At 40.8% G+C, this 25,927-nt stretch overlaps 1 protein-coding gene across 1 annotated transcript in view; it reads right to left on the reverse strand.

The window, feature by feature from the left end:
- The window catches only part of BMP2K (BMP2 inducible kinase), a 99,635-nt gene that overhangs the window by 20,142 nt on the left and 53,566 nt on the right, over window positions 1-25,927 (reverse strand). The window contains exons 8-15 of the mRNA XM_080925114.1: window positions 22,687-22,790; window positions 21,094-21,173; window positions 19,063-19,223; window positions 14,023-14,225; window positions 12,363-12,461; window positions 10,984-11,168; window positions 6,530-6,687; window positions 384-494 (exon numbers count right to left, since the gene is read on the reverse strand). Coding sequence (XP_080781240.1) covers window positions 384-494; window positions 6,530-6,687; window positions 10,984-11,168; window positions 12,363-12,461; window positions 14,023-14,225; window positions 19,063-19,223; window positions 21,094-21,173; window positions 22,687-22,790 — 1,101 coding nt within the window. The remainder of the gene's footprint in view (window positions 1-383; window positions 495-6,529; window positions 6,688-10,983; window positions 11,169-12,362; window positions 12,462-14,022; window positions 14,226-19,062; window positions 19,224-21,093; window positions 21,174-22,686; window positions 22,791-25,927) is intronic.

Consider the following 25,927-nt stretch of genomic DNA (forward strand, 5'->3'; position numbering starts at 1 on the left):
TCCATCGGCATTCAACTTCTGAACTCAAATCAAGAGCACGAGGATGACAACAGGGGTTAGTGGTGTGCCAAATACAAAATCATTGAGCCAATTACAAAAATCATATGTGCTAGGGATCAGATCTTCAAGCAGAAGCTGACTATAAAAAAATATGTTAAGTATATTTTAAATAGAGGAGGTATTTTCTCGTGCTGGTCTTTATTTAAATAGAGCCCGGTAACTGGTAAAAGGAACTGCATTGCTCCTGTGTGAACTGGCACCCCCCCCCCACACGTTGGCTAATAGTTACATACTTCCTATGTTTGGTGCTCGGTACCTAACATCCGTCTCTTACTTCTGTTCGTGTGCATTTCAAGGACGGCGATGCCATGCGTGTAACTTGCCTGAGTGAGAAATGAAAGGAGCGGAAGCAAAGGGCTCCTCCGGAGGACGGTTAGGTGGAGCGGGGGGCAGGTCTACATTCTTATCTGAGGGTGTGTTCTCCCCGAGCCTGTCTGCAAAAATAAGATCAAACAAAACAAAAATAAAATAAAATAAAGATGGTTTTAAACAAAAACTGAAATACAGTATAAACCAAAGTGAAAATTAAAACAACAGCCTTTCTGGAAAGCATAGTTCATAGCCTGTTCTGATAAGGACTGAGGCCTCGTCGTCCTAAGGTGAATACCTATTGTGACAAAAGCAAGTTCAAGGAGATTAATCAGTGCTACATTACACTACATACAATCTACCTAATTAGTCTGGTTCACTTAAGACTAGTTTTATTTGTAATGTATGAACTTGAGTTTAAACCCTGCTTATTACACAGACACATTTAGCACTTACACCAAAAACCTACAGGAGAAAAAGAATTGCAAATGGTTATTTATACCGTCATAAAATTGGTAAATACAAATTCTCAATAGTCAGAAAAATAATTCACTCCACTTGACATTATTCATTTCTCTCAACACTTTGTACTCTTACAAGCACACGCTCGCGCGCGCACGCACACACACACACACAGAGAGAGAGAGAGAGAGAGAGAGAGAGAGAGAGACATGCAAGCGCTTGCACACACAAGCAACAGATATTTGAGTGTTTAGTACACACGAAGCACAACACTGTACTGGCCCCTACCCTCACGTAGCTTATATAAAGACCATTATAGTAGACACTAAAAAATGTCCACAGTATGTTTGAAAACAAATATGCTACAAAAGAAAATGCAGAGCAGAGAGGAAAGGAAAGCAGGGTGAGAGCCTTCTGGCTAGAGGACACAGACTGCGGGCAGCAGGGGATGCAGACACAGGGCAAGGAAAACGCCACAGAGCAAAGCCAAGGGCAGCCGTGTCTGAGAAAGAACCACCACTCCCCGTCACGGCAGTACTCCCTTGTGTCCAAGCTGTCCTCCCCAGGGAGACTTATGTGCCGACTAAGCTCGTTGACTTTTCTGTACAATGTCTCTTTCCTGATTTTAAGCAATCAAACTATACTATTTGAAACTTACGAAGAAAGATATTTTAGGCGTTCCCAATAGACCTTTGTTCCATAGCCACTTTAAAAGAAAAAACAAAGTAAATCTATGTTCATGCTAGCTTGTTTTCAAGAATTGCCCTGGTGAGTAAATTAAGAGGCTAGAGGTTAAAGCGCTATTTGAAGAGCTAGTTTCATAACATCTTTCTGGGAAGACAATGAAGACCATTTATATGACCAATTTACTGTATAGAGAAGCAACGTTGGCACATGAATGAAGGACAGTGAAGGCGTCTCAGGGTAAGTATACACAGAGATCATGCACTCGTCCCAAAGGGTCCTAGGCTCCTCCACCCTCTGCACGCCCTCTAGATTGTCTTGTGACAGAGTGCAAAAGAACAGAGGAAGGCTAACCAAGGGACAGCTTCTTACAGCATCATCAAGACAGTATGGAGGCACTTAAGTCTGAACTAGAAACAGCCACCTTAAACCTGCATCCTACCTGTCAGGAGGTTAATAAGAGCAGCTGCTTCGCCTCTAACACAGATGTGATGAATCACTGTATCTAGGTGTGAACTGGGAAACCTCCACTTTTAATGTCTTCTCCAAATCTATGAAACGCTATCTACCAATGGCTTAGGCTCTTGGAATTCTTTTACATGTGGTATATTATTTTCAACAATCAAGCAAATTGTGGTAAATATATAAACAGCGCTGTGCAGTAAGACACAATAACAGCAACAAAAACTGTCATGTGGGAGTAAGCTAATTGTTACACAGACGTCTCCAAGAGGAAAAATACAGGAGGTACTGTTGTATTAAAAAAAAAATCTCATTTACCCCATTATTTTCAATCAGAAGTCAGAATGCATTTGTAATAAAATACATCATGTTCTATTGTTTCACAAAACAAAACAAAAAAAAATCAATGTTTAATGGAATATTTTTATATCACTTAAGATTTCTAAAATTCACATAATCTGGGTCTCAGAACACAGAATACAAAGTAAATACACATTAACTTACTACACAATCAGTTACATAGATACAAAAACAAAATGCTTACTGTGAAGCTACATTTTAAAGACCTGGTCACCCCTAACTTGTGTTAAGTACCAGTTTCAAATGAATGGTTTTCTTTCAATTAGAACAAAGTCTGTGTTACACATAAGCAATCTGCCTCGTCCTGACACATAAAAGCATTGTGCTGGAAAATGAAAACAGATTCTTATCAAAGTGTTTACCTGACACAAAGTGGAAAAAAAGGTAGAAATTAAAATTCTAAAAGCAAATTTCTTTTCATCACCCCACCACAGTCAGAATACTCCAGAAGATATTTTAAATATGCAGTTTAGACAGATAATGCCCTCAAAGAAAGACGTTACAGTTAAGAATTGATATTATGGAATCAGTCTAATGGGCCTGAAAATCATTACTCTGCATTAAAGACACTGTTAACAGGTCAGAATGAACAAAAGGTTAATGTCTGAAAGCTTCACCATAACCTAATTAGACACCCTTACATTTATGACTATTGTGTCTTCAAAATTTATACAACATACTTTTAAAGCTGAGAAACGACCAGTCTTTGAGTTTCTGTTATTCCTTTTAGGCATTTTGGTGAAATTTTAAATAGAAAACAGTAAATCTATTTATCCAGTAATTGACTTTTCATTGCTCTTAATTAACAGTTACAAGGATACCACTATCCAACCAAGTCCAAATTGACATTTTCCCCAAACACATGGTCTTCCAGTGACTTTAACATAGTAAATACCATAACAACTAGACTTCTGAGGGGCACATACTGGTCTGATGCTTTGGTACAAAAGATAATGACAGCAGCAAGCTTAATTTTAAAAAAAGTCACTGAGACAAACTTTGTTGTTAATTCTTAATGTTAGCTTAATGTCTTATTAAGAAAGAACCAGTAAAAGATTCTAAATCATAAATTACATTCATTTACCCTGAAGGCTAAAGCAACAATAGTTAATTTTACATGTTAAATGCCTATTACAGATAATCAACTATTTCCCTAAAAATCACTAAAAAATATTAATTATTTCAGTTTTAATATCTCAAAAATGTTATTTTAAAATTGCTTTCTATATAAAGTACACAAGTAATATATCTTTTTAGACAATATTAACTTTTTCCTACTAAACAAATAGCCAATTATCACTGTATCAGGAAAATCTTGAATGGCAATATAGTCCTGAACTGTGGCCACTCTGCAACTTACATATTACTTGCAGGGATAGTGTGCTCTCAAAAGCCTCGGGAAGATGGTCAGTCTCTTCCCAGTAAGTATTTCATTAATATGCTTTTACAAACAACTCTGGAAAATCAATATATCTGCCAAATAACAAATGTGTTAATAAACTACGTGATATTTCAAGTACATTCATTAATTTTTCCAGTTTGGAAAAAAAATCACTGGGGACAGAAGAACCAAGCAATAATGGACACCCATCAACCCTTGGAGTACACTCAGGCTTCTACTGAAATGAGGTTCTAGAGGAGGCCCCTGCTTATCAGAACGACTTAGACTCTCCTGTCCAGATCAGTTGTTAGATACACTATTGCAGTACTAAAAGAGACAGCAAAGATAACTGTTACACTTAAGACTGTAGAAGGAAATGCTTCTAAGGTACACACCTACCACACACTATCAATGTATACATGTCCGTAAGAGCACCACTCCTTCCTGTGAACTCCAGTCCATTCAATGTTAAGAACATGGAGTGCTATCCACTCGCTTCCCTGCTGGCATCTGCCCATCCAGGCTCAGTGCTATATGCTCTTGACTCTCACTTGATTACTTTACCAAGAAACCTAGTGAATTACATAGAGTTTCAAGATGCCAGCTAAACACCTTTAGATGTGAGGTGATGGCTCCTATTCCCTATGTAGAGACGATCACTTCATTCAGCTCCTTAACAACCCTGCCCCATCAATCCCAGTTTACAAGCGGCAGGGGTGAGCCTGGCACCACAGCTGGGTGACCTCACTGCGACTTTGCTCTAGTGAGACGCCATCAGCAGGGGTCAAAACATGAGTGTGATGCTGTGTGCAGAAGGTGAGGACAGAAGCCCCATGGTATTGGTGCCATTGCTCAAGGCCATCTCGGTACTTTACAATGGCAGTGGTTGCTCCCTACCCACGCTCCTGGGCTCACATCTGGGACCTGGTATCTTCTGTGATGCAGTGTGATGCAGTCCGAGCTGCCTCTGCCAACAGGTATACAAGTTTATGTGTGCAGCACTGATGTTGCCTATCTTCAAATCTGAAAACAGTTACTCCAAAATTTAAAAAAGGAAACTAGAGGCAGGCATGTCTGCACCCAGTTCCTGTCTCCCCCAAAGAACCAGCGCATTTTATAAGACACAAATGATAAGATCCTTCACCTGACCCTTGACGTTTTGAAGAAAAGAAAATGATTTTTTTAACCCAAAAATATGAGAAGTATTTGTTTGTAGACCCTTCTCAGAGTACATTAAAACTTCTAATTTCTGCATCTACGCTAGCCTGGTTAACACACTTGCTGTTCCAGCATAAGCAGAGACCCCAAACCCCAGTGTGGATGCCAGACATGCATGATGGCCAACTGTAACCAGTGCTTAGCAGGCAGACAGGAAGACTCCAGACAAAATGACTCGAAAAACTCCATATTTTTATTTGTGGGTTCATCTGGAAGACTATTTATTCCTCAAATGGTAAGGTAGAAAGGAACCAAAGATGACTCTTAACTTCAAGTCTACACAGTCATGCAAACACATGCACATGAATATATCCACAAGCACATGTATACACGCACGCTCACACACACAGTAAAACACTAAAATAATCCTATAAATTAGAATTACTTGACTACCTCCTGATCTCGCTTTACTATTCTTCAAAAGAGATCATTCACATCCTTCTTTAAAATTGGGGGCTACTTAACAGGAACTCCAGGAAAAATACCATACAAAAATGTTGTGAGTTAAAGACACTTTTTAATATGAGGTAAGATTGTTTTTTTCTATCAAAGTTAACAAATGTATGTCAGAGGCTTAAAATTCATTTTTTTTACTCACACTTAATCACCAATATGCAAAATACAAATTTAGATTCCAAACATGAATGCCTTACAGAAATTCTTTACATAAATGTAAGCCATCTGTGAATTTTACATAAAATACATACTAATTCAGACAAAGCATTTCATTTACTGTGTTCATAAAGCTAGTTACTTAAATAAAGTAGAAATTAGAAACAAAGTATTTATTAGGCCTTCTCTTTATATGCAAAACAAAGAAGCATATATATGCAAGTATATATGTATATATGTTTGTGTATATACATATATGCACATACATACACATACATACAAGCCTCAGAAACTAGAATATCACCTACATTTTCCACGATATGAGCTTCTTGCTCTTATTCTGCAAACCTCCTTAAACCTACATTCTTCCAAAAAAGATCATTTCTAAAATACATATGGCAAGGCTTAATGTATATTAGGTAGTTTGAGAAAAGGTAACAATTCCAAATAAAAACATTGAGATACCAGATGTGAAGTGGAAAAAATTTATTTAACTTTGGCCATATCAGGACAACAAAGCAGCCCCTTTATGTCACCACTTACTGAAAGGACAGGACAAAACATCACCACAGTGTAGCCCATGTTCTCTCTGGGTATGGTCAAGAGTGCCTCAGACGCACACCATCACCTACTGAGTGTGCATGAAAGAGCTACAAAATGATTAGTAAGGCGAGGAACTGGCAATGTTTTCTCTACTTGAACATTAACCTTCTGTGTTTTGAAGATGTTGTGAATTGCACATTCATAGTTAGTTTTAAGTGGTTAAGATATCAGCAATCTTGAATTTATTAGCTACTACCAGGCAACTAATTTCTAATGTGCAACACAACACAGCTTAATACTACATGAAAAAAAGTGGCCTGTATTTTTCCCTCAATGCACAAAAAGAGGTTTTGACACCACCTCACAGTCTTTGGCCTTGCTGGACTTTATAGCTGTTACTCTACTGTGAAGCAAAATAAGCCTTCAAGTGCCCCTTACTTGATCTTAGAAGGTCAAATTCTCTGTCCAACAGTTCCTCTTCTGTTAACTTGGAAAAATTGTCTTCTCCAAAAGGATTCCAGCCTGACATGTCAGGGGGGTGACTGATGGTCTTCTGATTTGTAAACTTTGCAACTGCCTCTTTCTCAGCAACTGACCTGCTGAGAGAGGAGAAAGAATGAATGACAGGGATGGCAGTTCAACTCAGGAGACTTCTCAGTGCCTTATTTCACACTGCACAAACTCCTGTAATAAGACCTGAAGTGCAGACAGTAGATTAATCGTACAGGATGAGCCTGGGCCATAGCTCAGGGATAAAATGCTTGCCTGGTATGCATAATACCTGGGATCCAATATCTGTCACAGAAAGAAACTAAAACGTGGGCCATAGTGGATCATCCCTGGAATCCCAGTGTTCAGGCACCTCAGGCTGTAAGGCCAGCCTGGGGTATCTACAGAGTAAGTTCCCAGACAACCTAGGCTAGAGTGAGACCCTGCCTCCAAAAGATAAAGTAAAGAAATAAATAAAAGTACAGGATGGACAGACTTCAGCTGCCAAGTGAACCACCTCCACAAAGCACAGCGCTCTAACCACCTGCTCATGCGACTGCACTTAGTGTGCTCTTTACTTAGCCCCTTACTCCTCTACATCCTGGTCCACAGAAAAAAATACAGTGCAAACTCGTGGGGCTACTGAAGAGAGTAAATAATGCAATATATAAAAAACAAAAGCAGTGTCTGTTTTGTTTATTTTTTAAAACAAAAAACAAAAAGCAAGCATTTGGTGAGTATTAGTTGTTATTGTCAAAGTTAACAAGCCCTAAAGTGACAATCAGTAACTAAAAGTATCACTCTAAAACTACTACTGAACAGTATGCAGTGACCCTAGCTACATGGAGGCGCAACCAAAATCTGCCCTTCAAATATTTTACTCCCTATGTGGTGGTCTGAATAGGCCTATAGGGAGTGGCACTATCAGGAGCTGTGGCTTTGCTGGAGGCCATCTGTCACTCTGAAGGAGTGCTTTGATGTCTCCTCTGCTCAAGCATAGCAGTGTGACACACAGATGCCTTCTACAGTGGATCAAGATGTAGAACTCTTGGCTGCTTCTCCAGCACCACATCTGGACTAAACCTCCAACCGTAGGCCAGTCCCAATTAAATCTTCCCTTATGACAATTGCACATAATTTTACAGCAATAAGACCCTAGCTAAGACATCCCGTCCCATCTATAACTACCAAAAAATGATGACCTGCTAGGGTTGCCTTATAAACAGGCAAAGATAACTAGGGGTTATTTTTGACATAACATATCACTCATGGTGTTGAAAAATATCTATGGTCCTGGGTCTGAGTCATGGGTCCTATGGAATTTATCTGACAGGCCAGTTAGCTTTTAAGAGAAAATGCAAGTAAGCCTAAAGCCCAGGGGTGCCTGAGCACCTCCCTTAACCCAGCCAGAAAGCCCAGCACAGAAATGAGGCAGCATAACAGAGTTCTGCTTTCTTTCACAATTTGATTCCCAAAGACTGACAGTGGAAAAGACTCTACATGTTAAATAAATAGTTTATAAGCCTAGGTCACTGTCATTCCCAACACATGGGTCAAGAAGTGAGAACGAGGAGCAACAGGTACTCTTTTCATTCCTAAATCCAGGTCTACTTGGTGTGTTTCTGCCCAAAGAAGAATGTTTAAACAATTATTGTAGGCTAGAGTACACAAAAGGGAAATAAACAGTAACTTACTTACAACTAAATAGACTTAGTTAATAAAACCTGGGTATGGCCAAGTCACAGATCTATGTTCATGTAGCAGATTTTGGACTTGCAGAGTCCTTAAAACAAACAGCAGATGGGAAAACCCAAAGAGCATGCTTCCACCTGTCTGGCTTCCTAGCTGAGTTATTCTCCTCCCACTCTGGGGATGAATTCAGAGACTGTTTCTGGAACGCTGCTCACGATTTAAAGAGTTAAAGCACACCGGCAGGGGCTGGGCACAGAGCATCTCCAGCACTGGGCTGGGGGTGTAGGGTTAACAAGGAGTGAAACCCAAGCCCTGCATAACCCCACTTAGTAACTGTCTTAGTGTAGTTCCGATTGTTTACGTTGCCACACGCATTTCTTTAAATGGCATTTGATTTGCAGAACTGTAAATAACTAAGAGCACTTTGAAAGTAAAGACTCAGTAATGTTCATTATTAAAAACAGAGAGGGATGCTGGAGGGACAAGCAGTGGTAAACAGCACTTCTACTCTTGCAGAGGATCTGGGTTCAGTTCCTAGCACCTTCTTGGTGGCTCACAACCATCTGTGGCTCCACTTCTAGGGGACTCGTGTCCTCTTTTGGCCTTAGTGTACACCAGGTATCCAACGGTGTGCATACAAAACACTCATACATATAAAATAAAAATTAATATATATTTATAAAAAAAAAAGGAGCATAGGGGCTGGGGAACAGCTCACAAGAAACATCTGTGCTTGGAAGGCCCTAGGCCCTGGTTTCAATTTCCAGAATACATTACAGACAGACAGACAGACATGATAAATGGAAAGATTTTCTTCCATGTATTATTTAGCTTTAAGATACTGATGAGAGCCTCTGTGTCTGAGGCCAGCCTGGTCTATTAATAAGTTCCAGAACAGTCAAGACTACACACAATGACAGCCAGTATCGAAATGACGACAGACACTGATGAGACTGATATACTGATCGCTGAGTTTTAGGGTTACTGACTCATGTGTGTTCTATGCTTCCGAAAGATCTCCAGCTGCTAGAAGTACAACCACGCACAAGGAAAACGGAGTACTGACTGTGGAAACCTGGGTACCATGTGTGCACTATCTAAACTTTTACTATTTCCTGTTTCTTGGGCAGTGCTGGAGAGTTAACCTCAGTCCTCACCGTGTGGATTTCTAATAAAGCAGCAGCTTAGCTGTGTCTACGAACTAACATCAGCAGACTGTGTGCTTCTAATGAGAACTACACAACTCTCGTCACAGGGGAAGTAACTTCAGAGCTTTGTTGGACCCGTGCTTGCACTTCATAGTTTAGATCTTACCGGATCTAATGGGTTTCCCGTATGTACTAGCCTCCCTGTTAGAAGGCCCCTAATGTATGAAGGAAACCTGCTAAGCAGACAAAAGCTAGAGTGAGCAAGTAAGTGGCAAACACCAATGCCACCTGAGTGCTGCTCTCCACTGAGATGACTTCTCCCACCTCATGCTCCTCCACTTTTGCTTCAGAGAGGTGTCTCCCCAGTACGTAACCAATTGCTATCATTCCTCTCCCTCTCCCCCACCTCCCTCCCTTTGTCTACCTCCTCTCTCTCTCTCTCTCTCTCTCTCTCTCTCTCACACACACACACACACACACACTCTAACTGCGCACCTACCCTCTCTGACACATTCAGCAGACAGCTCAGTGCTGCTGCCCCAGGTTCACCGTCTACTCGAACCCGCACCCTCTCAGCTATTGTCTCATCCTGAAGCTGCGTTAAGAGCTTTCTTGGTGTTCTAGTACCCAGTTATCAGCTAACTTCAGCTTCATATTTAGAAATATGAATGTTTACTACCTTGGGGCAGGAGGGGGGGCAATCTCTGTATGCATATGTATTTGGTGCATGATTGTGTGTGTTCACACATGAGAAGGGAAGAAATCAACCCCAAGTGTTATTCCTCAGGGGCTGTCCACCTTGTCAATTAAGCACGGTTGGTTCTGTCTCCGTCTCCCCAGCTCTGAGATTATAGTGTGTGCCTTCACTCCCTGCTTTTTTTAAATAGAGCCTGGAGATCAAATTTAGGTCTTTGATGATTGTTGGAAAAGTACTTTACTAAACTCTCTCCCAACCCTCAATACTGATAATTCCAAGATCATGAAGAACTTACTAATATTAGTATCCCATCCAAATGCTAGAAACTATGTCCAAACTTCTTCAATTTATTGTAATGACTTTCCATAAAAAGTCCCTACACAATAATTCTAACCAATATATCTCAATAGTTAAAATTCACTATTTCTCAATTACACTAAGTTTCCTATGCATGATATACTTAAAATGTATGAACCAAATCATACAAATTTTACAAATAGTCAAGTAGGTGAAGGCAGTAGTAACACGTAAGTAGAAAAAGTTAACATGTCTGCAAGGATTCTTTATTTTCAACCTCTAAAGTAGTTTTCTTGGATTTTGCTTCTACTTAAATGACAAAGAATGCCGGTATGTGTACACCAATAAACTCCTAAATGTCCTTATGCGTGGTTAAACTGTGTCTGCAGATAGGAACTGGCAGACCTGCTGGATGGAACAGGAAGAAGGAAGACTTACACCAGAGGTCTAGGAGGGAAAGAGCCAGCTCTGCGCAATAGTGAAAGGGAGCTCATTCAAGAGCCACCTGGCACTTCCCATGGGATCGCCCATGTCCACAGTGTCTATGCATCCGCCAGAGAAATACTTGCCTGTTGGCACGGTAAGAGGAGTCCACCATGGTTCCAACCTGAGCTGGAAGTGACGAGGCATAGGAAACTAAGGCTGGTGAGAACTCTTGAGGGGAGGCAAGATACTCGGGTGACACCTGCTGTGTTGGCTGCTGATGGTGAGCTAGCATCTGCTGCTGCAAAAAAGCCTGCTGATACTGCTGCATCTGAAACAAGAAGCAACACACAGCCTATGTCCAAGTCACTGAAGCACTGCACCTCTGTGTCTGGTTACCATGTTCCTTCCTTTCCCATTCATGGAGACAAAACTAGAAACCCCCAAAATAGTTGAGTATTTGAAAAGAAACCGTTACCAGAAAACTACACAGTGATTTGAACCCATCTAATATTATATAGCCAGACTCAATTGGCCAGATTCAAATTTCTTCCTTCAAGTATTTTTTTAAAAAAAGACAAAGGAATCGGTTAAGCAAACTGATTCCTGAAAAGGAGGAAAGGCAAACTGTTTTCTGGAACAAATGCATAGCATAGTCCTTCTATGTGTTACTTTTACTCAACAGATACTTGTTCAATGGAGGAGACAGATGACAAAAGACAATGAACTCATAACCACAAGTGTCATTAGACAGCTATAATGTGCCACATTCAGATGCAAGAGTTTAACTGCAGTCTGCCTTCAAAGGCCTTCAAACTATGTCAATTAAGTAACGTTTTTAATTTGCGTGTGTGCGCATGGGAGGTGTGAGGGCATAAGAATACGTAGAGACCAAGGTCAACAGCAGATGTTTCTATCAATCTCTACCTTGTTTTTGAGGCAGGACCTTTGACTGAGCCAAGGACGGCTGACAAATGAGCTTCAAGATCTACGTGTCTCCACCACTACCCAGTGGGGAACTGGGTGGAACATATGTTGATGGCTTTTAGAGCCTGGGGTCTGAATTCAGTCCTCTTGCTTACGTGGCAGCACTGTCGATGGAGCATCTCTCCAGCAGCTCTCATTAAGTAACGTAACCTGATGTGCACGTCTGGACAGTCAGCATCTGGTGTCTTCAGCTTTCTCTCTCCTCGCTTTTTGAGACAGTCTCCCTCTCACTGAACCTTGAGTTCACTGATTTGGCTAGGTTGGCTGCCCAGCAAACCCCAGAGGTTTTCCATCTCTGCCTCCTCTCTTCATTACTGGGATCACAGGTACAAGTTACCAAGCCTAGATTTTTGGAATGGGTGCTGAAGATTAAACTCATGTCCTCATGCATGCATGACAAGCACTTCCTGGACTGACTCATCTTCCCAGGCCCCAAACTGAGTTTTGAAGAATGAATTTTAAATAGCATCATGCATACTGTAAATTCTCTTAGTGACACGCATCTGTAAAGAACATCTAGATATGATAAGGCCCTTACCATGGTAGGATACTGTGATACAGGAGGTTGTGGCTGATACACTGAGTGCATTAAAAACTGTTGCTGAAGTATCTGTTGCTGGTGCACTGCATGCTGATACTAGGAGAGGGGGAAAAACAGAAACAAAATCAACACTGTGAAGGTCTGAATGAGAATGTCCTCACATGCTTCAATGCTGTTCTCCAGTTAATGACAGTATGTGGACACAATTAGAAGGTGTGGCCTTGCTGGAGTAGGCGAGCCTTGTTGGAGGCATGGCACTAGCAGTGAGCTTTGAGGGTTCAAAAGCCCATGCTAAGCCTAGTCTCACTCTCTATTTGGGCAACTTACAGATCAGATTTGAGATCTCAGCTGCTGCTCCAGCACATTCATGTGTAACTGCTGAATGTTTCCCACCATGACGACAATCAACTGACTCACCCTCTGAAACTGTAAGTAAGCCCTCAATTAAATGCTTTATTTTAGAAGTTGCCTTGGTGATGAGTCTCCTCATTGTAACGGAACACTAAGATGACTAATAGCCATGCCTTCCAGTGTCAGAATTGTCTTTTTATTATTATTTATTTTTAATTTTGTGTTATTTGTGTTTGCCTGCATGACTGCCTGTATACCAGGTACATGAAGTGCCCACAGAATCCAAAACAGAGCACTAGATTCCCTGGGACAGGAGTTACTGATAGTTGTGAGCAATCATGTGGATGCTAGGACTTGAACCTAGGTCCTGGAAAAGCAACTACTACTCTTAACAACTGGGTCATTTCTCCATTGTGAGTTCTAAGTATTGATTTTATCAGAACAATGATTAAGAAAATAGTCTTAAAAACAATATAAAACAATCGTAATCTGTGACTATACATTTCTGTATGTTCATCAAATTAGTTTTAGAAGTAGTAGCACTAAAGCAGAGTATAACTAACCCTGTACCCGGCACAGTTTGAGGATGCTGGGAGTTAAGCTAACACACTCATGCCTCTTCCCAGCTCATGAAGGCGCCTTCAGAGTTCTCTCACAGCAAGACTCCGCACTCCTCACTCCCCTCTGCTATTCTCCTGGCGCCACCCCACTGTGTCTAAAGGCAGCAACAGAAGAGCAGCCCAACGGAGTGTCCAGGGCACAGTTCACTCAGACATGCCTTGGATAATAATAAAGTGCTTGGGCTTACGAAGCCCCATGTAGAAAATTTTGGTGAGGCTAGAACTTGACAGAACCTTATAAAGGACAGAACAGTGCCTCCTGTTTGCCTCTGTGCCAACACTGGCAAGATGATGAAACAATAAAAAGAGAACTGCAGGACTGAGCCCGGGTTACGAGGCTCACAGACGAACAGGAAAGGAAAGGATGAAAAGACAGTGTTCCTTTTGAAAATACGGCACTTTTTCCACAGTATCACTGGTACAGATTCAAAATATATCTGTGATGCTTATTTCTGAGTACCAAGTGAGCGCTTTTGCTTCACGAAGCCATGGCGCAATCCATTTTAACAGTGCATCTCTTTACTTAGGATCAAATGTGAATTAATAAAACATCCTTTGGTGATTAGGAAATTAAGGATAGTTCAAGTTATGTCTATTTTAAGCGATATAAAAGTGAATGCAAAGTATTTGATTGCTGTGTGAATTTCACAACGCCACTTCCCTATATAACATAATAAAAATACTACCTGCTGCAAATAAGCATTTTGAAGCAGTTGCTGTTGCTGCTGGTGCTGATGCTGATGCTGCTGGGGGTGAGGATGCAAATGGAGTTGCTGTAATCTCCAGTCGCCCTGCTGTAACTGCTGGAGGACTCTGTGCTGCTGTGGTAGTTGCTGAGGTGGCCCCTGAGCCGTTAAGATGTCAGACCCATCTCCAGGTCTCAATGCTCCTAATATTCAAAAACATTAATAGGTAATTTCATTAAGATGAGTAGACTTCAAGTTATTAAGACATTTACATGGTTTTATAATAGACCTTTGTGTAGATTACATAGTTTAAACAAGTATCTACTGCAATTGTAAATGCCCATAAAAGGTAATTATCATCTACAACACCAACAAATAAATATTTTAGGAAGTCAATCTAGCCACATCAGTGAGCTTCAGGTAAAATGAGAAAACCTGCCTGGAAAAGGCTGTGGAGCTGGAGGAGAAAGCTCAGTTGGTGAAAGCACTTGCTGTGCTGTGTGGAGGCAAGGGGATCCCTGCCAGCAGATAAACAATCAGAATGGAGCTGTGCACCCTGCTGCCCAGTGCTGGGAATGAAGGGAAGGCAACAGAAGGCTCACTGGGCCTTACTGAGGCAGCCTAGCTGTAGGCTTCATCAAGAAACAGGCCTCAAAAGAATGCAGTGGAGACAAGCCAAAAAAAAAAAAAAAGGCTTGTGTCCAATGGAACAGTGAGGACATCATAAAACTTACATATATATAGTTTATTTTTGTGGGAGGTAAACTTTATAAGATTGTTTTGTACTGTTGTTGGTCACGGCTAAGAAAGACTGGACATCTGACTTCTCTACCATTTCTGCGAGTTAAGTATGTTTGCAGGAGAAACTTAACTGCATCCGACTTTCTCCCCGTTCCTTTGTGCACGCTCTGACTTTATTCTGTGATGGTACTTTGGTGGCTTGCATGTGGCAGTACTTCCCTGGTGGATTATCACTGTCTGCACAATAAACATGACAGGCTCTGCGGTCCCCAAACAAAAAGAATGCAGTGGACAGTAGGCGGTCCAATACCCTCCTGTGGCATGGGCGCGCGCGCGCACACACACACACACACACACACACACACTGAAACACAAGTAAAGAGAGATTAGGGAGGAGGAAGAAGTCTAACAGGACGGAGAGATAAGAGAGGGTGACAGAATATATGTGACACTAACGTACAAGAGTGAGTAAGCATTTGGGGGAAGGAAGGGGGCAGTAGGGGAACAAGAGTTAAGAGCAGTGAGAGGGTTAACATATATAATATTACATATGTGCATGTAGTTCTTGTGTCTATAAAAATAACTTAAAATTCATTACTTTGTGTGCAAGATTTTATAATTTATAAAAAAAAACACTGAGAAAATAATCTAAAGGGAAAAATCGTCTCAACAAACATTGGGCAAACATTTTCAAAAACATTTACTGTCTGCCAGGGACCTTCCAGCATCACCGGGTTTCCAGTGGAAGGCATCAAATGGAAAAGCAGCTGCATGGAATTAAGAAAAGGATTAATTGATAGAGTAACTGTCTCTTTTGCCCCAGCCTCTTGCTGGCCAGGTGAGAGGCTTGGACTCCTTAACTGTTTGTGAACCAGAGAGAAAAGAAAATAGTTTAAATCTTTTACATGGGCAATATGCACACACATATGTGTGTACACATACACACACACACCACACACACAATGTTTCGTTCAGACCCAACCACCTGCCTCAATCAACTCCACAAGTATTTATGGATGCTTACATATACAGACATGTACATGTACATATAGATAAACAGACATATGCATATATACATTTGGTGGATGTGGCAGAGGCCCCAAAGCCTCATTTAATTTCATTCTCCTACCTTGTTATAGACAAAGTTCTTAGAAAATACCTCATAGATAAAATGTTACACAAAGGGGGACTTCCAGAAGGATGTTGATATTAAGCTCAAAGCAGTGTTTCATTCTATAAGCTCATTGCAAGTTCAGGGCAACAGTTTGCTTTATCATGGCCTTGCTTTATCACAGTGCACACCTGTGGCTTTGTCCTTGGACCCAACCAAGAATGAATGTTTTTCCTTGATCACAACTTTGTCCCAAGCCTATTTCTTTCTTTAGTGTAACTGTGAAAGTTCACAGAATTCGTTTTTAAGCAGTCTTTACTTATTATTATATGAAGAATGAACAGATTCTATAGTTGATTCTAACTTTATGATACTGTTTTGGCAAAATATCTAAAACCTTCTCTTAAAACCTTCTTCCTAAAATTATTTTAATCAAATGAGTAATTCTGTAAAGTCATTAATTCATCTAAACAGTATTAATTCATGAAAGTTCATCTTCATGTTGATCTGCAGGAAATCTCCCCAATAGAGCGGGCTGATGCCCAGGAGTCCTTAGACTATGTAATAGTGATAGAAAAGGCATATCAGCTGCAAGAAGCAGTTCTCAGATGAAATTTGAAGGCCCTGCAATTCAAAGTTTATCCATCACACTCATACAAAAATAGTGGGCCATCTCCAGTTAAGTCACCTGCATGCCTCTACCGTATCCGAGATGGCTCCTGACAACTGTCAAATGTTGCAAAGACAGGAATAAAGGGGAATGAAACTGGCTGATGCTATAAGTTCCAGGAATCTTTGGGCCAAATCTGACTGTTCACAATTTTTAAATAAATATGCCTCTTTTCAAGTTTTGTTTGTGTTAGGTGTGTGTGTAACAGCATGTGAATGCAGGTACCCTTGGACATGGCTCCTAAAGAATCCTTAAAAGCACTGTTCAATTACCTACACGGCTGCTATGGTTTGAAGATATCAAATACAGGCTCGTGCACCTAAGCAATGTGTTTTTTGGGGAGACACAGAACCTTGAGGGAGCCTTGCCGGAAGATGGAGTGGAAGCGGTCCAGGAAGTTCATAGCCAGGAAGTTCCTGTTTCCTGAGTGCAAATGCAATGTGACCACACAGCTTCCCCTGACTACTGCCATGTCTTCCACCATGAAATGGTTCTCCCTTACATTTCGTTGGCGTATTTTATCACAAGAAATTATCACAAAACCCAAATCCTTTAAACGACCTTTCAAACACTGTTACTGAGACAGCTCACAAACCGTCACACTGGTGGGTAGTGGCTCATAACAGAATAAAAACATCTCTAACCCAGGCTGGCATGAAAAAGAGCAAATGCCAAGCCTGTGTCTAAGGTGTAATTTTCCATGTGCCTCACAATTTACTCACCGTAAACGGAGCAGCAGCTCCAATTTTGTGTTAGATGTGAGTAAGTTAGACTGAAGTCGCTGTGGGCTGGAGGGACAGCTCAGCAGCGGCGAGTACTCCCTGCTCTTCCAGAGGATCAGGTCAGGTCCCTTCACATACCAGGTGGCTCACAACTGTCAGTAAGTCCAGTTCCAAGGCATTGATGCCCTTTCCTGGACCCTACCTCCAGGTATAGACATGATACATACATACAGCCAAAACATCTACACACAGAAATAATTTCTAAATGACATGGGAATTATATACCAATGAGTCCAAAATGTCAGCTCTCCTATCCATGGATTTAATATTCCAATTGATCCATTCCAATACCAAAAACTCATTGCAGCAATATGCCAGGTAAAGAATGCAAAAGTCAGTATCACCTGCTGTCCCTGAGCTTAGCGTAATAGTGAGTGACAGTTAACACCTCCCAATACTTCCAACCAGGCCTCACATTAGGCAGACATTTAAACCTCTCAGAAATGCTATTAGATAGGTACAAATATTTTTATTAGATATGTTAGTTTAAAAATTGAAGAACTGAACTCAAATCAGATTCATGACTTAAAATATGTGCTCTTAGCCACTATAGTGCCTGTAATAAAAACATTAAAAGAAGACAGATTTGTCAGGAAGTATTATACAAATCAGGGCTCCTGGAGGTGACTCTCAGACTACATCTCTGGTGCCTTAAAATTATACATGTGCTCTATTGGAGATATTCCACAGGAATGTTAAAACTATACATGTGCTCTGTTGGAGGCATTCTACAGGAATGTTAAAACTATACATGTGCTCTGTTGGAGATACGCTACAGGAATGTTTTAGGCGTTACACTACCATGATGCATTGAAGATTATAAACAGAGGACAGATGGCAGTGGCACACACCTTTAATCTCAGCATTAGGGAGGCAGAAGCAGGGAGATCTCTGTGAGTTTGAGGTCATCCTGGTCCTGGTCCACAGAACAAGGTCTATGACACCCAGAACTACACAGAGAAATGCTACCTCAAAAAAAGAATTATATAAAAAAAAACATTTCTCAAAATCAAATTAGAATAGTACTTATGCTGAGATATGACCCTTCACCAAGGTTCTAGAGACTTGTAACTCCATGGGGATGGATCTCAAACTCCTTCTGACTAATATCACACAGAACCTCTACATCTGCACAGCCGACCTCAAACCTCTTGGCTGATGATTCAAAAGATGAGCTTCTGAGCAAACTGAGACTTCTATATTCACTTATATCACTAATAACTTTGCTTTGCCTTTAGAAAAAGTAGTTCAGTTTAGTGGACTTCAGCAGACAGTTTCTTGTGGTGGGGGTGCATGTTTAGACGTGTATGTGGGTGTCCTGCCTACATGCATAGGCCAAAGGTTGGGGCCTGATGTCCCCAATCTTTGCCCCACATTTTTCCCTTAAGACAAGTCTCTCACTAAGCTGTCACTGCTCAGACCTGAAGCGAGCCTGTCTCTACCCCTAGCCCATCCCCACAGCGCCCCAACCCCACACCATGCACCTCCTCACAGCCCATCCTGGGTTATGGAAGCATCCTGCCATGCCCATCTGTGTTTACTGCGGGTGCAGGGATCCCCACTGGGTGCTGATGCCGGCACAGCAGGCATTTTCCTTACTGAGCCATGCATCCAGGCTTTCCTTAAAGCACTGTGTTCTGTGCTTTACAGTGTTTAATTCATTCATACTCCAAGGGAAACAAACCGTATCAAGTTTATACATCCCATGAAAGGTAAGAATTGCAAAGGCTAATTACCTTTGGTTTTGTGGTTACTGAATTCCCCAGGAGCAGGGACTTTAACGGGTGTTGCTGAACTCTGGATGGTCAGCACACTGGAAGTGGCAGCGGTGGAATTGGCCTTTGGTCTTTGTCTTGGTGCAATTGAGGTTTCTGTTGGTCCAATGGTATCTGTTATTCTATAATAGAAAAATATAATTCATTCCAAATAATGAAATTATCTCTAATTTACTATTCATACTATAAAATGCAGACACAGTTGATTATTACACACGACCACATTAGTCCTTCTGGTTTCCTTCCAACATCTCAGAATATAAGTTTAATAAAGTTAGTAAAGAAAACAATACAGCCAGCCATAGCTGTTGAAACTGTATCCTACCATTCATAGCCTTCAAAGCTGGAAACACAGGAGTACAACCCTGGAGATTTAAGGGATGGCATTAAGCCTGAGAGTATACAAAGAGAAACCACCTCATAGGGTTTCTCACAAAGCCAAGATTCAGTTCTTTAAAAAGACCCAAGAAATAATCCCCCTCACTTGGAGTTGAAGAAAAAAAATACTGTCTGTCTCCTACAGCAGGTAAAACCAGAGATGCAGTGTTTGCCAAGCCAGGCTGCCTGCTCACCCAACCCTTGTTTTCTTAGAACGCTGTCAATTCCTGAATGGCAATCAGGAGAAATATATGACTTTGACTCAGCATAAGCCTCAAATGCACACAGCAGCACACTAAGCACAATCTTGAAAACAGTGATTAGTAGGCCTAAGTCACGTCCAAAACAACAACAAAATAGGTCAATTTATTTTATTCATACATGCATGCAATGTATCCGAATCAAATCTGACCCCCAATTCTCTCCCCATCAACTTTTTCCCTGCTACCTCAAAACTTTTCCCTTACAACCTCATGGGCTCTTTTTTTTTAATGCCCACTCAGTCCATTTGTTGCTGGCAGTATGTGTGGGACCAGTATAATCTGAAAATTACGTATTTTTCAACTTTAATTTCTCTACTTATAAGCGCTATAAAACTTTATTAACTCCTATATTTCTTTAATGATTTCACATAACATAATTTCAAATGATCTAACAATTAAAACTGTATATGTATGATTTATCAAACACACAGTTACTGCAGCACACACCTATGCCTCTTTCATAATACCTCTACATACCACAAGAGGGAGCCCTCCCAACACTTCTTTTTCCAAAACAAAATATTGCATGGCAGAAGTTCAGAACATTTGGGTTGGTGAGCTAACTGAATGCAATAGGTCATATAAGGAAACATAGAAAGTGTTCTAGAAGGCACTGGTTGGGAAAAGTAAGGAGGCAGTGGGAAGAGACAAGGATAGTAATGACCAAAAGATATAATGATGCATGAAATTATTTTTAAAAAATTGGAATCCAGACAATTTTTTTCAGAAAAATGTATAAACATATTGCATATGTTAGGTATGTGGTGGTCACCTAACAATAAAAGGGCAGATGATCAGATGGTCAGAGTGTAATGGTTCAAGCTATCTAAAAAGATCGTTTCTAAACATAGCCAATCACAGCTCATTTTAATAATAATCAATCCGTCCACAAAAGCCTTATGTATCCTAAATTGCTGAATCACCTCTCCAGCCACAGATTTAAGGTCTACATGATAGAATCAAGCTTACTAATGAAGTAAATACTGAAAGATAAGATGTCAAGCATTCTAGTCACATACACATATAAACTGTACAAACTACATACACTGATGGCCTGTGACAATTACTTCTTCCTTTCTTAAATATAAACAGTAGGCTTAATAGCTATTAACTCGCCACTGAAGCTCCCTGAACCAAGAGAGACGACCCACTACAACCCCCTTCTGGTCCTCCCTGGTGAGCACTCACATGAGCATGCTGTCAAGCCCTCTACTTTGTACCTCCAATGTTTGTTTTTACTCTCCGCCTAAGCTCTAGCACCGCAGACTGAACCCACGGCATGCTGGGTAAGTGGAGACAGTACTTGGAGAATGGGAATTACGGCCTTCCCTTTGACAAGAGCCCTGCCTACCTGGCTTTCATCTGGCTTTTCCTAGCAGCGGCTTCTGTAGCAGTCATCGGCTCGGGGAGACTTGATGGAAGAAAAGAATTCTTGGAAGAAAAAAGAACATTTTTATTTAGTTTTTAACTTGAGTGGTAATAATGGTTTTATGCTATAAACAGACTATTAACCTTTTAAAGCACTGGCCAAGATACTAGTATTCAGACATATTCCTCAGATTTACTCTGCAAATATTGCTTTACATAAATTTCATCTTCATACTGATGCTCCACAGAAATCTTCCAAAGATAATCATAGCATCATTGTATACACTATTCTTTGGGGTAAACCTTGAATTATAAAAAAAAAGATCATAACACATTTTTAAAATCAATGAGATTTTATACTTCAGAAAATACTTAAACAACCAAGATAGAAATCATGTTTCTAAGTACTACCAATACCAAAAACTTGTCATGACACTGTAAAGTCTAGAAGAGTTCATCTTTATGTGGTGTGTCAGTCTCGGTCACTGTACACAGGAGCTGAACTGAAAGCTGAAGGCAGGTACACCTCAGGCAGAGCTACTGTCCTCACTAAGAGGCCAGAGCATCCGCAAGAAACTCAAGTGATGTGGGGAGGGCTGAAAAGGGGAGAGATGCCACCGACCTCCCTCTGTCTAGGTAGGCAAGTGAAGTTAGATGTGAAGGAAACAGCAAGTCAGACCAGAATGATGTCTACAGAACCAATGATGAGCTAGAAACCTTCATTAACAGCAGCAGAAACTTGGCATGTATATGTGGTTCAAGACAGTGTGAGGCAGTGTGGAGCCAGGCATGGTGGCACACATCTCTAATCCCAGACTCTGGCAGGCAGAGGCACGATCTGTGAGTTCTATGAGTTTAAGGCCAGCCTGGTCTAGAGTTCTAGGACAGCCAGAGCTATGTAGAGAGACTCTGTCTCAAAAATTAAATAAATAAAAATTAAATTTAAAATGTAAGAGAAGGAGGAGAAGCAAGCAGGCAGGCAGGCAGGCAAGGAAGGAAGCAAACAAAGAGAGAAAAATCAAAACCTTTGAGTAGAATCAGTCATCCTCAAATGAGAGCCTTACTTGGCCTAGCCTGGGCTAATGGACTACAAATTAACTATAATCATTACAATGATATCCTAATTTTACCACAGTAGGATAAGAGGATTTGCCACCATAAAGATTTAAACTCAGCTACTGACAAAAGAAGTAACTGAAGTCTGGCCCCTACTATTTCCACTTCAAAGGGCCCCAAGGTTTTCATTTAACACCGTGCTTACTATCTGTATCAATACTATTTGATCACTCCTCTTGGTTAGAAAACAAAAGCAAAACACTTAAAATCCTATTATCAAACATGTTAGCAGCTCTGTGACTGACACAGGCCATTTTGTGTTTCTCTGCACAGTGCAAAACAGATATCCCGCTGAAGCTCTCCAAAACACCCAGTGAAGTCTAAGAAATGAGGCTCCAGGCAAAAACAGCATGATACCATCAAGACCACTTGTCATGAAGCAGGTAGCTCTCAAAGCATGCATGCATACATGCACAATTAACATGGATTTTAAAGGCTTACCTACTTGAAAACCACTTACATTGATGTTGGAGACTGGACAATCCTTTTTGGCAAATTTAAATGCAAAGTAGGATACTTGAAATATGTCCGGCCTGTGCTCAGGGTCTGGTTCAAGCATGAACCCTGTAACAACAGAGCAAACGGTAAGCTATTTGAAGACAAAGAGCACAGGGAGGCACATTACGGGAGGGGCCTGTCCTAGTCTATGGTCCGTGATTCTAGCCGACTTCGGTAATGCTTAGAGAAAATGGCAGAAACTTTCTCTAAGAGCAAACTAGCCATGAATGCACTACAGAGGCCGTCAGACCATCTCTGTGCTGGACAGATAGCAGACATTAAACTCTTGAAAACATGACAGCAAACAGAAGGTGAAGTAAGAACACAAAACCTGTGAATTTAGAGAATACCTAATTACTCGAGTAAGCTTGGAGTCACAATGAGAAGGTGAAGGGGTCCCCTGAAACAATTCTCTTTAGAGTTACCTGTTACCTATAAGACCTTCATTTTAAAATATCTTAATCACTTAGCACAGCAGCCGAGGTTTGGCACTACAGAGTTCAGAATCCATGCGTACACACAACACGGACCACAGTCTGTATGAGTATTCATTCTCATCTTCACAGCCAACCATCTGAGCAGTTTTAGGATGCACTGTTAACATATTTACACCAACAGCATTGCCTAAAGTTGCTAAGATATTCTGTCTAATCCGATGACCATTCACTACTGTGTATGTATTTTTGGGTGACTTCCATTTCAAATTTCACAAGGTTGAAAGTTAAATCCAATTATGTAACTAAAAAATTTGCACTGAAATCTCCATGGCTAGTTCTACTTTATAACCCTTAAAGTACTTAATGTTTAAATTTCATTAAATGTGTTTGAAATTAAATTTTGTTAGCTACTCTCAAGTTTACAAGTAAAACAAAGAGTGTCTTAAGGTCACAGTTCTAAGACAAAGCCATAGGTGAAAGTGGACTCAACTCCCTTGTAAACCTCATGCCTTGAACAACGAACAAGAAACACCAAGGACAAAGCCTAGCATAGGGCACAACAATTATCTGTGTTAATATGACTTATGTATCTTTAAAGCTAACATATACTACATATGGTTTGTTATTTATAGTCTTAGTATCACTATTAGACTAAAATAGCTAAAAACATTTCATTCCAATATGTATTAGTTTATATTTAACTCTCACAACCAAAAAGTGTACTGTATGCTCCAGCCAGTACTAGACCAGGAAATTCTCTCTCTCGAGCACAGCTTCAGACTTTAATACGAATATCCTGAAGGACTCTTACACAATGCTATAAAGACACCTGTATTCTGACAACTGGTCATGATATTAGGTATGAGATTCTCCATACAACATCAAATCCATGTTCAATGTTTTAGGTTTCATAACATCACAGGTTTAGAATTTTCAGATTAAATGCTCTCTCTCTCTGCTGTAAAGATGGCGGGTGGACTTAACCTGTTGCACCCTTGTCCACGTCTCTGGCTTGTTGCTGCTGTTTTAGCTTATGTACTGATGGACTTGTGTGTGGTAGGATGTGTGTCAAGACACATGTGTGGCTGGCCAAGCACCACTCTGAGGGGCAGGGTGTCTCCTTCCACATTGACAAATAATCCAGGGATCAAACTCAGGTTGTGAAGCTTGTGCAGTAAGTACCTGTCTGCCCCGAACCATCTCACTAGTCCCTCGATTTAATTGTAAACTCCAAATAATGAAATAACTAATAATCATTAGTAAAATCCACAGGCAGAAAAGAGCCAGTTTTTTAAAAATCTCTAGATATTTTCAATTGGAAATTACTAGATACTAGAATAGTAAAAAAGAAAAATTCAATATGAAGCCATTTAGAATTTAATTTAAATAATATATAGTCTTGCACTCTTCCTGAAATAGAGCTGTAAATTGTACCCCCTTGGTTACTGCAGGGCATAATCTAAAGAACAAGGTTACCAGCTTCAATGCTGGGACTTTAACTATAACCTGGACCCTTGGGGGCTCCCAGAGACTGAACCACCAATGAAAGAACAGACATGGGCTGAACCTATGTCCCCTGCACATAGGTAGCAAATATGCAGTTTGGTCTTTATGCAGGTCCTGAACAACTGGCGCAGGGGCTGTCCCTGACTCTGCTGCCTTCCTACGGATCCTGTCCCCTAACTGGGCTGCCTGATCTGCCACACACACACACACACACACACACACACACACACACACACACACACCTATAAATAGGACAGTAAGTGGGACTATAAATATGCCAGGAAACCACATGTGTGATAGTCCTAACAAGGCCCTCTCTAACTGCCAGGTGATAATCCAGCACTAATGAATGAGCATCTTCAAGAAAATCCTATTTTATGCTTGATTTATTTTTAAAGACATATTAATGTGTCTGAGGTATTTTCCCCAAAACTGTGTAAGAGAACAGGTGAGCATATAGATAAAATAAGACTAGACATGGCTAATAACCTCTGAAGACAAGTGGTACATAAGTAAAAATGTACTGTTCTGTTTGTATGTTTAATTCCCATAATACATTTAGGAGAAGTAAGAGAACTTCTGGCTCTCCACAACATAGAAGCTGGAGTTAATTTAATTAGAATAAAAGAGCTGAGCGCCAGAACTGTACAGCAGCAAGCAGCGGGTGAGCCAAAAGCAAGAGAAACAAAGCTTCTCAGTACAGACAGGTGGGACAAAGAGCCTTAGTTGTACCAGAATATTCTGGAATGAATGGAGTGTGCAGCATTCTCATCGGCAGGAGAGTCACCGCATAGCTATAGGTTGTGCTCTGAAGTGCCTGGAGAGATCTGCAGGCAGAGTGCACCCTCAGGACCAAGTGTGACACAAAGTCCAGTGGGGAGGACAGCAGCAGGGACAGGTAGGCAACTGCACATACTAACAAGCATTTGCCGTGATTTGTGAGTCTCACCGGAACTCAAAGAGGGGGCACTTCTCAATTCACTTTTCAGAGTTTCATAATGAGTACTGCACTTAAACCCCTCTCCCCACCGACTTCCTGTCAGTCATGTTTTCTTCAATCATATGTGTGTGCATGTGTGTGCATAAAACCTGCTGTGCCAGCTGAGTGTTGCCTACATGTGCTTTAAGTAGGCTCATTTCAGAATCTCAGACTCTGAGGTAGATGGAGTTACTCAATGTTCTCCAGCAAAGAAGCCTCTGCAGGTGTAACTGAGTCTGATGGCTCCACAGGTGTTACTGACCCACTACACACGTCTGTTC

This window comes from Micromys minutus (genome assembly GCF_963924665.1).
Source record: "Micromys minutus genome assembly, chromosome: 11".
Classification (NCBI taxonomy): Eukaryota; Metazoa; Chordata; class Mammalia; order Rodentia; family Muridae; genus Micromys; species Micromys minutus.